Below are 12,748 nucleotides of genomic sequence, written 5' to 3' on the forward strand. Positions count from 1 at the left end.
TACTGTGCTTTTTCAAGTATTTCTCTGTATTGCATGCAAATAATCAAGGTATTCATACCAAGGTATTTTATTTTTGTGCGCGGCAGTATATAAGTGGTACTTTAAATAGTTCTGAAGGTCACTGAAAAAATTTCAAAAACTAGTTTTGAGGCAAAACAAACAAAGCCTGCCATTATCGCGGATGCACCACTATTGATCGAGCATAGCTTTAAGATGCTGGTAAATAAAAAAGGAAATATTCAATTTCTTGACTCTTTATTATTTATACTCCATGGAGACCAATATACACAGATTGTATTATACATGCTACATTTCACAGAGGGCGTCACGCACAAGGATAAGAGCTGAATTCTGTGCTCCACAACTTCCATCAAATTCACAATTTAAAAGCAATAAAAATGTATTTATATGTGGGAGAAAAAAGGACTCCGAGCTATTATCACAAAGTGTAATGGAAAAAAATGATGAAGTATTGCCATTCTAATGGAGTGCGACATTTCATCTAGGAATCGCGCTACAGCGGGAGCGAGAGCACCTATTTTCATCGTACTGATTTTTTCCCTTCAAACTCATCAATCTGGTTTATGCAAATGACGCTTTAATTCAGTTAGGAGGAGCCATGTTGGAGAATAGCACTACAATCTTGTTTACTTTAATGAAGAATGTTTTCAGCACAGTACGCCATTGATGGGCCACATTAAGTCATGCCAGTTTATTAAACGAAGACGAGTGCTAAATATAACATGCATGCAGCGTTTTAGTAGAACAGTAGGTAAGATTCAACACTGTTGAACAGCACACTTGATGTAACTGGAGTGTCAAGTTGTTTATTTTGCGGGGCAGTCGTTGCATAATGGTTAGAGAGTCAAGACTGGTAACCCAAAGGTTCTCAATACCGGCAGGAAATGACTGGATGCCCTTGAGCAGGGTACCTAAACCCCAATCGCTCCCCGGGCGCCACAGCAAAATGGCTGCCCACTGCTCCGGGTGTTTCAGTGTGTGTAAGTGTGTGTGGGTTCACTACTCACTGCTCCTTATGTGTTTGCACTAACTTGGATGGGTTAAATTCAGAGGACAAATTCCGAGTATGGGTTACCATACTTGGCTTTCACATGTCACTTTCACTTTTCACTTTATGATAGCAAAAACCTATTAAGACAAACTTAAAGCTCAGGCGGATATAAATACAAACTTAGATAAATGTGCATGAAGAAAACAACTTTCACAGGCGAGACCTTCCAGGTGGGCTAAAAGGTGACACTTAACATCCTAAAAATGGCAGTCTAGCTAAAGCTTGGAGTTAGGTGGTAATTAGACCGGCCACTGACCCCTTGGCTCAGCGTGAGATGAATAATTGCTATACGCTGCACTGCAATTTCTCCGCACATTACACCATGTTATGTGCCTCTCTTTGCTATATTCTCTCCTTCTTTTCATTTTTCTTTTCTTTCACTCCTTTCCCCATTTTTTTTCTCGTCCTGGCGATATCCAGAGATCAGTGACAGACGTTTTTTTCCTCCCTGACAGTTTGGCAAATGTCCCTTTCTGTCACCGCAGGGGCCGTTGAGGAGGGCCTGTGATGGCGACACATTCACACTTCACTTATCAAGCTAAGGCAGGGCCAATCATTGTCCCTGGCCTGAGCTCTCCTTCCAGCAGTGTTCTCCCCCCTGCCTGCCTGACAGGTACTCTCTTTTTTAGTGATTCATCATCCATAGGATGGGCTTCATCCCTCATTGGAGTGGCAGTTTGCGGATGGTTGGGCAGTGTGAAAGAGAGCCCAGAGAGGGGGGACAGGCAGGTGAATGGACAGCAGGGTCACCGCTCCAGGTGCCGAAGGCTGACTGTTGTGCATCATTACAGCTGAGAAGAAGGAGATGGAACTCTTACACTCAATCACAGATAGACATTGGCTCTTATGTGTACACACACCGGCACACCGCCCAGGCTTCTCACACACACTCGCACATACGCAGACACAAATGCATTTCTGCATGAATGTTTTCTCTGGCGTGGATGATCGCAAGCACTAGACCATCACAGCGGGTCTTTGTGAGGACGGCTCGGCACTTTCATCTGTCACAGTGACTAAACCTCTGAAAAAATGGATGAAAATATTTGATTTTCCATTTAAACTCTTGTGCTGTCTTCGAAAAGGTGTTGGAGATGGCTTTAACTTGAAGACACATTTGAGGCACAATATCAATGTAAATAAAGCAAACTCATCCCTTTATTTAAGAGGAGGTGTAATATTGGGTGGTAAGTATATTGAAGCATGAACAGCTCTAAAGCTACAAGTGCAAATTATGAAACATCATACTCATGTTCTGCAACTGTCTAAAAGCCGCTTTTTAATGGCATTATTGAGTTCCTTCACTTAGAAAAATATATATCACTGTCGCTGGTTTTAAGAGATCCCCCTAAATTGAAATGAGTTAACAATTACATATTTTATGGTGAAACTCAGACCTGCCAACCTTGGTAAAAATAATTTGAGTATGACAATAGTGTAATACTTAGTTCACATGCACTTTGCTTTGCACGCAGTCATTTTCCTATTCACCACCGCTATATCATCAAGTTATTCAAGCTATTCAGTATGAAGAAATACAATACCATCCTATATTCTTGAATTTAACAAAAAGGCATCACAATCTTTTTCCATAGTTTAGAGTGAAAAATCATACCAGAGCACTTAAAGGATCATAATGCGTACAGGTTGGAAGGTCTTGAAACTGAGTTGGTGGTTTTCACATTTTTAATGAAATTAATTAGATAAATCAATTAATCAATACGAATGAATCACAGTTCATTACATATATATTTGCTAATAAGGCTCACAAATAAACATAACTGAAATGTTATTGTGGCAGATAAAAATCAGTGAATAGATAAAAAGTGGCTTTAGAAGTCAAGATTTCTTTTTCTTTTCTTTATTAAATGTATTACAGTTTTCATTTCTAATTGTTGATCTACACTCACCTAAAGGATTATTAGGAACACCATACTAATACTGTGTTTGACTCCCTTTCGCCTTCAGAACTGCCTTAATTCTATGTGGCATTGATTCAACAAGGTGCTGAAAGCATTCTTTAGAAATGTTGGTGTAACCCAGGTTGAAATCTGGTAATATATTATTAGTTCTGCTGCCCCTTTAAGAAGTGATCTCATGCCACCCCAGTCATGTGACTGTGCTTGGCCAATCGCGCAGTAGAGCACGAGTTTAATTAGGCTGCAGCTTCTTCCTCATTCAGAGGTGTGGGGAAGCTGATCGGCAGCTGTGGACAGGTTTGTGTTCAACAAACAATTCACTCTTTTACTTGATTTATTCTTTTAAGTTAAACACATCATTGTAACTTTTAGAATAACTTAGTGGCTGCAGGGGATTGCCACCGTCACCAGATTGCCATATGTTTACTTAGAGGAACTGGTGAGTACTCTGAATGAATGAACTACATGCTGAAAGCTAACATATTAGCCAAATATTCACCAACTGGTTTTGATTAATTTTATGCTTTTGTGACATTTGCATTTGTGGGTTACAAATATATTTGTTTTCAGTAAGTGTGTTTATATGTAGTAAGGAAATCTGATTATAGTACTGTTGAATTTATTTGAACTTTGTGCAGCCAATACAACTTTAACATTGTACTGTTTATTGTGTTGTCATGCCTTTAATGTTTATTATTTGTAGTTTGTACATTTATTGATTCATTTTGTAATAATTTAGAATTGTGTGCACATGAAAATGATATCTGAGTGTGGAATGAGCTGATGCTTAGTTTCAACTTTGCCCTGTTATTTACTGGTCCTGTTGTTGTACTACAGGCCAGGTTTTTTCTCTCTGTCTGGAGATGAATGATGGCGAGCCGAATTTCTATTGCTGGGAGCCTACCATCCGTGTAGCATCCACTGAATAGCCATCCTACTGGTCTGGTAGGAAGGTTGTCCACAGCCTGTCCCCCACACACTTCTCCATAGACTAGTGCTTCAACCCCACATACACATCCTTCACATGATGAACAATAACTTACGGACTTATCACTACAAACTTCCATAAAACCCTTGTGGGTTGTCGCGCTGGTCTTGTATACCATCTATTGCTGGGACAGTTCTTTTTCTTTTTGGTTTTTGTGTGTGTGTATTTGCTGTAATTTATATTAGTATATACTTGAACAACAACTATCAAGTGCACTTAACTACAAACCAGTTCAACTGCAGTCTGTAAATATTTTGGGATTTTTTTCTTTTTCTTTTCTTTCATTATTTCTATTTGTAAATATTTTGTTTAATTATTTTGCAATATATGGTACCTGCACCAAATTTAAACTTATGTTTCTGTGTTGTTACTGACCACCAGCTCCTGTAGACGAATTTAGACTTCTGTTATTTTACTAGCCTAAGACATATTAATATCGGTTAACCGTCTCAAACACCCGTTACATCTTGGCGAGCCAGCCAGGAGCTGGTTTGTACAGTAATTAACATTTTTTTTTAACAGAAACCGTTTATTCAGACTCACCAGTTCGTTTTTGCGATGGAAGTTTTCGAAACACTCGGGATAAAAATTCCTAATGCCGTCTTAGTGGATGGGCCGGTTGAAGAGAGTTCCTCTGAAGTTATAGATTTTCTTGATCAATATGGCGACATTAATCGCGATGACATTATTGATGATAGCGAATCCGAATTTCATCATATGCTCATTGTTGAATTTGTGTCAGGAGTGTCCGTAGCAAAACTGTCTTCACGACTGCCGTATACATTTATTTCTGATGAAAATAACGAATTCCATATTAGGAATTTATCCCAAATTTACACTTCAAAGTTGGGTGGTTCAAAGACTGACACTTATTTATCTGACTTGAAAGGAATTGCTAAAATGTCTGGAAAAGATTATTCGATGGTTCTTGGTGAAATGATGTCCCAGATACAACAAGCTATAGCACAACTTCCTCCCGCTGCTGTAAATGTCCCTAAAATTGAACAAAAGATAGCTGACCAACCAAAAAACCCTCCAGAGCCATTTGTACCTCCTTCTGTACCAAGTCGAACTTTTGGTCCAGTGTATGCTCCCTTACAAACCTCTCTCACTCCACCTGCTTCTGCTTTTAACAGTGCCGGTATGAACAGCGCCGGGGGACGACCGATTGCACCTGGTGACCTTAACCCTCCTGAGGTGCAGCGTTACGTCGTGGAGCATGTGGTTCGGAGCGGTGATACATCCATGCATGCCACCCACCGGCTGAGACCGTTCTCTGGTAAAGTGCCCAGGCCAAACCATGAAATGGACTACGACACCTGGCGGTCTGGCGTCGAATTAGTGCTGCGTGATCCAGCCATATCTGATCTCCAACGCGCCAGACTAATTCGTGACAGCCTGCTGCCCCCTGCCTGTGACATGGTGAAACATCTAAGCCATGATGCGCTGCCTGATGTGTATCTGCAGCAGCTGGAGTCAGCGTATGGCACTGTCCAGGATGGTGAAGAACTTTACGCCAAGTTCATGGACACTTACCAAAATCATGGAGAGAAGCCGTCTGAGTACCTGCAGAGACTCCAGGTGGCACTGCAACATGCTGTGAGGAGAGGAGGAGTATCTGAGAGAGATATGGATAAACGTTTATTGGCTCAATTCTGCAGAGGGTGTTGGGACAATGGACTGATTTCAGAACTCCAACTCAAACAAAGGAAATCCAGTCCACCATCTTTTGCTGAACTTTTACTACTCCTGCGAACAGAGGAGGACAGAGAAGCAGCAAAGGAGCGAAGAATGAAACAGCACCTTGGAGGAACCAAACAAAAGGTAACCACTCATGCTCAATTTGTAAACAGGCCGGATGAAGAATCAAATCTGTGCACTGCGATAACAAAGTTCACCAAGGAGCTTTCACACCAGATGACAGCCATTCAACAACAGCTTGCCGCTCTCAACGCCGGTCAAACCAACAGACATCAGCCAGCAGCTATGTATTCTGCCTCAAAGCAGTCTGAAACCGGGAAGACGGGGAGAAATGCCAAACTAGCTTCTTCCTATCCAAAACCTGGGTTTTGCTTTCGCTGTGGGGAGGATGGCCACATTAAGCCTCAGTGTGATTCTGATCCGAACCCAGCACTGGTTAGCGCCAAGCGAAAGCAGTTTCAAGACAGGCAGCAGAAGTGGCAGGGACAGAATCCATCTGCAAAGAAGCATTTAAACTAGCTTCAGTTCCTGGTGTGGGACACCCAGGGGCTGAGCAGGACCAAATTTGTCCCGCCAAGAGTAAGCTTCCTGTCAACTGTTCTGAGCTGCAGTCTACATCAAGGAGAGTACCAAAAGGACTTATAGGATCCAGATGTACTGCTGATGTCAAAGTCGCCGGTCACCAAGGTTCCTGTCTTTTGGATACCGGGTCCCAAGTTACGACCATTCCGGTTTCCTTTTACAATGAACGTCTCTCCAATCAACCAGTTCAACCCCTGCATGAGCTACTCCACGTTGAAGGAGCAGCAGGCCAAACTGTTCCATATCTTGGCTACGTTGAAACTACAGTGACTTTTCCTAAAGACTTTGTTGGAAGCATCATTACTGTTCCAACTCTTGCACTCATTGTTCCTGATGTCAGACCAGGATTTCCCACCTCAATCTTGATTGGCATGAACACTCTCGAGACGCTCTATGACAAGTTTCGGCAAAGCGACAATTCTTCCTTCCAACCAAATGCATTAGGTTACCGAGCTGTACTACAAACTCTCCAAGTGACCTACCAACAAAGCTGCAGCGACCATCTTGGAGTTGTAACTCTGCTCAGTAAATCCTCTGTGCTCGTTCCTGCTGGCCACACCGTATTGCTGAAAGGCTCCGCTAAAGTCTCTGCTCCAGCAAGTCAGTATGCTGTCGTCCAACATCCGGATTCAGGTCTACCGGGTGGTTTGTGCGTTAGCAGCTGTCTTGTCTCTATGCCAACGCGTTTTCCTCACCAAGTACCTGTCATGGTGAGAAACGAATCGGAGCAAGACATCTACATACCATCTTCGACCATCATAGCAGAACTGGGAGTGTATGAGTGCATCGTCTCAGAGCAGCATGTGACCAGTTCCTCAGCACATGGGCCCAACGGCACTCCACTAGTTTTCAACTTTGGGGAATCGCCATTACCCCCGGAATGGAAGGAAAGAATAACCAGCAAGTTGAATGCAATGTCCAATGTCTTTTCCCAGCATGACATGGATGTTGGCTGCGCTAGTCATGTGAAACATCATATTAATCTCCATGACAACACTCCGTTCAAGCACCGAGCAAGACCAATTCATCCTCAGGATATAGAAGCTGTTCGCAAACATCTGAGAGAGCTTCTAGATGCTGGTGTTATCAGAGAATCCGAGTCACCATTCTCGTCGCCTATAGTTGTTGTCAAGAAGAAAAATGGAGATATTCGATTATGTATTGATTACCGCAAGCTCAATTTGCAGACTGTAAAGGATGCATATGCATTGCCAAACTTGGAGGAATCGTTTTCTGCACTCACTGGATCCAAGTGGTTTTCGGTGCTAGATCTCAAGTCAGGTTATTATCAAATCGAAATGAATGAAACAGATAAACCAAAAACAGCCTTTGTTACACCTCTTGGATTCTGGGAATTTAACCGTATGCCCCAGGGAGTAACCAATGCACCTTCAACCTTCCAAAGGTTAATGGAAAAGTGTATGGGAGATCTCCACTTGGAAGAGGTCCTGGTGTTTTTGGATGACCTGATCATTTTTTCCAACACGCTTGAGGAGCACGAGAGCCGTCTGCTTAGAGTGCTGAGCCGTCTACGAGAGTACGGATTGAAACTATCGCCTGAAAAGTGTAAATTCTGTCAGACATCAGTCAAATATCTAGGACACATTGTTTCTGAAAATGGTGTTGAGACCGACCCAGAGAAGGTATCTGCACTAAAATCCTGGCCAGTTCCCACTAATCTCAAGACCTTAAGATCCTTCCTGGGATTCGCAGGCTATTACCGCCGTTTTATTAAGGGGTATTCAGCCATTGCAAAGCCTCTCAACGACCTTACCCGCGGATATTCTTCCACAAGAAAGAACTTAAAACCCCTTGACTCAAAGGTCCACCAGTTCGATCCAAAGCAACCCTTCGGTTCTCGGTGGAGTCCCGACTGTCAACTTGCTTTCACTTCCTTGATTGAAAAACTTACCAGTGCACCAGTCCTGGGCTTTGCTGATCCAAAGCGCCCTTATATTCTGCATACAGATGCAAGCACCATTGGGCTGGGTGCAGCGCTCTATCAAGAGCAAGACTCCAACCTTCGACCTATTGCTTTCGCAAGCCGAGGACTCACATCAAGCGAAACTCGTTATCCGGCTCATAAACTTGAGTTTTTAGCACTAAAGTGGAGTGTGACAGAAAAATTTCAGGACTATCTGTATGGTGCCCATTTTACTGTGGTTACTGATAATAACCCTCTTACCTACATCCTGACATCAGCCAAGCTGGATGCAACGAGCCATCGGTGGTTGGCTGCACTTTCCACGTTTTCCTTTAAGTTGCAATATAGAGCTGGACGACAGAATCTGGATGCGGATGCACTTTCCCGCCGACCACAGGAGGACCCGTCCTGTTGCGAATCTGATCAAGAACTCCTCGATCAGTTCACCAGACAACATCTTTCTTATCCTGGTGACCCCTCAATTTCATCTGAGGTTGTCACTGCCATTTGTGAGAGTTGCCTCTTCCGAGCGGAAGCAGCCAGCCCTTTGATTGAGTCCCTGTCCATCAAGGCAGACGTTCTTCCTGAGAGTTATATAGAAGATCCTGGGCTGCCTGTGGTTCCGACTCTGTCCCATCTTGAGCTCCGGGACAAACAGCGGGCTGACCCAAATCTTCGGGAAGTCATTCACCAGATGGAGACAGGTGAGAAAGTTCCTCCTACTGCCAGGGAGGGGCTGCCTGAGATCTCCTTGTTGCTGAGGGAGCTCAACAAGCTCGAACTAGTCGAAGGCATTCTCTACAGAAAGCGACAAGACAATGAACAGACTTCATATCAACTTGTCCTGCCTGAAGAACTTCGTTCCCCTGTTTTGCAGAGTCTCCATAATGATATGGGTCATATGGGGATAGAGCGCACGTTAGACCTCGCTCGTACCCGCTTCTATTGGCCCAAAATGTCTGCTGACATAGAGCACAAGATAAAGACTTGTGGACGGTGCATTCGTCGCAAAGCTCTTCCTGAGAGAGCCGCTCCTCTCATCAGTATTCAAACTTTTAGACCACTTGAACTCATCTGCATGGATTTTCTCAGTCTTGAACCAGACACCAGCAACACCAAAGACATCCTTGTGTAAACAGACCACTTCACTAAATTCGCCTTAGCCTTTCCCACCCCAAATCAGAAGGCTAGGACAGTGGCCAAATGTCTGTGGGACAACTTTATAGTCTATTATGGGATACCAGAACGACTACATACAGACCAAGGGCGGGACTTTGAGTCCAAACTGATCAAGGAGTTATGTGAAGTGGCTGGAATCAAGAAGTGTCGGACGACACCATACCATCCTCGAGGGAATCCGGTAGAAAGGTTCAATCGCACTCTGCTCAACATGTTGGGGACTCTGGAAGCAAAACAGAAAATGAAATGGAAAGACTTCGTCAAACCCTTGGTACACGCTTACAATTGTACAAGGAATGAGACCACAGGATATACACCATACGAGCTGATGTTTGGACGTTCTCCCCGTCTTCCGGTCGACCTGGCTTTTGGGTTACCTCTGAGTGGGGAAAAACACCAACCTCATTCACAGTATGTCCAAAATCTGAAGTCCCGGTTGAAAGAAAGCTACGATATTGCCTCGAAGAATGCTGTTAAAGCATCTGAAAAGAACAAGGTCCGCTTTGATCAAAGAGTCATCCCTTCGAAGTTGGAGCCTGGAGACCGAGTGCTTGTGCGCAGTGTTCGATTGAGAGGTAAACACAAGCTCAGTGATAAGTGGGAGCAGGACATCTACGTTGTGGTGGATCAAGCTGGAGACCTACCAGTCTATACAGTGAAGCCAGAGCGTTGTGATGGTCCTAAACGTACTCTTCACAGAGATCTTCTTTTACCATGTGGTTTCCTCCCTGCTGTTGAAGAGCCGTTCATTGAGGCCAGTTCAGTCTCAAGGCCAAGAACGCGGCAGCAGCGTGAGATCCCTCCTGACTCTGAGGTCTCTGAAGAGGAAGACTCTCCACCTGAACCAACAGTTCTTGGTCTGGACTCAAGTCCAATGAAGTTCACTGCGGAGAACTTTTATAAAAAGGCTTCATCCCCAAGTGTTGCCAATGACTATCTTTCTCCACCAATGACACCTGCGAGTGAACCAGCTGTTGTTGATGAAGGATCAGAGAGTGAGCACTTACCTGAAGAAGAGACGTTACCTGTAACACCTGACCATTTATCTGAAGCTGAAGAATCGGTAGCACCTGTTGAAGCTGACTTACCTGAACACCTATTTGAGTCTGAAGCCGAGGAAGAAGAAGAGTCTGTCGAACTACCTGTGGAAAGAAACTCTGGAAGTGTCAGTCCCGAATTTGTTGAAATTCCACTCACTGAAGACTCTGAAGAATCTGTCGATCCTGAGACGTCAGTTTCTAGTGTCTTTGAGCCCCTAAACTTTGATTTAACTCATGATTCTGTAGAACCAGAACCCGGTCCAAGACGTTCTGTGCGTCAACGATTACCACCTAAAAGGTTGCAGTACAGTTCGCTTGGTAATCCCCTGATATCTGTGGTTCAAACCCTTTTACATAGTATATCTGAGGCATTAAATCCTGCTTCTACCACCAGTTCAGTTATTCACGTGGTTTAACATGCAACGGGACGTGCATGGGTTTAAAGGGGGAGGGTGTAACCCAGGTTGAAATCTGGTAATATATTATTAGTTCTGCTGCCCCTTTAAGAAGTGATCTCATGCCACCCCAGTCATGTGACTGTGCTTGGCCAATCGCGCAGTAGAGCACGAGTTTAATTAGGCTGCAGCTTCTTCCTCATTCAGAGGTGTGGGGAAGCTGATCGGCAGCTGTGGACAGGTTTGTGTTCAACAAACAATTCACTCTTTTACTTGATTTATTCTTTTAAGTTAAACACATCATTGTAACTTTTAGAATAACTTAGTGGCTGCAGGGGATTGCCACCGTCACCAGATTGCCATATGTTTACTTAGAGGAACTGGTGAGTACTCTGAATGAATGAACTACATGCTGAAAGCTAACATATTAGCCAAATATTCACCAACTGGTTTTGATTAATTTTATGCTTTTGTGACATTTGCATTTGTGGGTTACAAATATATTTGTTTTCAGTAAGTGTGTTTATATGTAGTAAGGAAATCTGATTATAGTACTGTTGAATTTATTTGAACTTTGTGCAGCCAATACAACTTTAACATTGTACTGTTTATTGTGTTGTCATGCCTTTAATGTTTATTATTTGTAGTTTGTACATTTATTGATTCATTTTGTAATAATTTAGAATTGTGTGCACATGAAAATGATATCTGAGTGTGGAATGAGCTGATGCTTAGTTTCAACTTTGCCCTGTTATTTACTGGTCCTGTTGTTGTACTACAGGCCAGGTTTTTTCTCTCTGTCTGGAGATGAATGATGGCGAGCCGAATTTCTATTGCTGGGAGCCTACCATCCGTGTAGCATCCACTGAATAGCCATCCTACTGGTCTGGTAGGAAGGTTGTCCACAGCCTGTCCCCCACACACTTCTCCATAGACTAGTGCTTCAACCCCACATACACATCCTTCACATGATGAACAATAACTTACGGACTTATCACTACAAACTTCCATAAAACCCTTGTGGGTTGTCGCGCTGGTCTTGTATACCATCTATTGCTGGGACAGTTCTTTTTCTTTTTGGTTTTTGTGTGTGTGTATTTGCTGTAATTTATATTAGTATATACTTGAACAACAACTATCAAGTGCACTTAACTACAAACCAGTTCAACTGCAGTCTGTAAATATTTTGGGATTTTTTTCTTTTTCTTTTCTTTCATTATTTCTATTTGTAAATATTTTGTTTAATTATTTTGCAATATATGGTACCTGCACCAAATTTAAACTTATGTTTCTGTGTTGTTACTGACCACCAGCTCCTGTAGACGAATTTAGACTTCTGTTATTTTACTAGCCTAAGACATATTAATATCGGTTAACCGTCTCAAACACCCGTTACATTGGCCCATATTGATAGGATAGCATCTTGCAGTTGATGGAGATTTGTGGGATGCACATCCAGGGCACGAAGCTCCCGTTACACATCCCAAAGATGCTCTAGTCTATTGGGTTGAGATCTGGTGACTGTGGGGGCCATTTTAGTACAGTGAACTCATTGTCATGTTCAAGAAACCAATTTTAAATGATTCAAGCTTTGTGACATGATGCATTATCCTGCTGGAAGTAGCCATCAGAGGATGGGTACATGGTGGTCATAAAGGGATGGACATGGTCAGAAACAATGCTCAGGTAGGCCGTGGCATTTAAACGATGCCCAATTGGCACTAAGGGGCCTAAAGTGTGCCAAGAAAACATCCCCCACACCATTACACCACCACCACCACCAGCCTGCACAGTGGTAACAAGGCATGATGGATCCATGTTCTCATTCTGTTTACGCCAAATTCTGACTCTACCATCTGAATGTCTCAACAGAAATCGAGACTCATCAGACCAGGCAACATTTTTCCAGTCTTCAACTGTCCAATTTTGGTGAGCTCGTGCAAATTGT

General features: G+C 43.1%; 2 protein-coding genes across 4 annotated transcripts; both read left to right on the top strand.

Annotated features, from left to right (window-relative positions):
- Positions 1-3,110: 3,110 nt before the first annotated feature.
- LOC311299358 (paraneoplastic antigen Ma3 homolog) lies at positions 3,111-6,199 on the top strand (the record flags this gene model as incomplete). The annotated part of the gene is made up of 3 exons (XM_084422874.1): positions 3,111-3,288; positions 3,364-3,430; positions 3,829-6,199. Exon 3 carries the CDS (start codon positions 4,538-4,540, stop codon positions 6,197-6,199), a length of 1,662 nt encoding a protein of 553 aa, XP_084279000.1. The 5' UTR covers positions 3,111-3,288; positions 3,364-3,430; positions 3,829-4,537.
- A 3,178-nt stretch (positions 6,200-9,377) lies between these two features.
- On the top strand, positions 9,378-12,190 carry LOC311299758 (uncharacterized protein). Of its 3 annotated transcripts, XM_084423572.1 has the most exons (3): positions 9,378-11,041; positions 11,117-11,183; positions 11,582-12,190. In XM_084423572.1, exon 1 carries the CDS (start codon positions 9,577-9,579, stop codon positions 10,819-10,821), a length of 1,245 nt encoding a protein of 414 aa, XP_084279698.1. In that variant the 5' UTR covers positions 9,378-9,576; the 3' UTR covers positions 10,822-11,041; positions 11,117-11,183; positions 11,582-12,190. The 3 variants fall into 3 exon arrangements, with proteins under 3 accessions (XP_084279698.1, XP_084279697.1, XP_084279696.1); XM_084423571.1 differs by having other exon boundaries at positions 9,378-11,183; XM_084423570.1 differs by having other exon boundaries at positions 11,117-12,190.
- The last annotated feature ends 558 nt before the right edge of the window (positions 12,191-12,748 follow it).

This window comes from Rutilus rutilus, assembly GCF_951802725.1.
Source record: "Rutilus rutilus genome assembly, chromosome: 11".
Classification (NCBI taxonomy): domain Eukaryota; kingdom Metazoa; phylum Chordata; class Actinopteri; order Cypriniformes; family Leuciscidae; genus Rutilus; species Rutilus rutilus.

What these genes read in the sequence shown, in the direction of transcription:
- LOC311299758 (XM_084423571.1), top strand. Translation starts at nt 9,577, where the DNA reads ATGTTGGGGACTCTGGAAGCAAAACAGAAAATGAAATGGAAAGACTTC.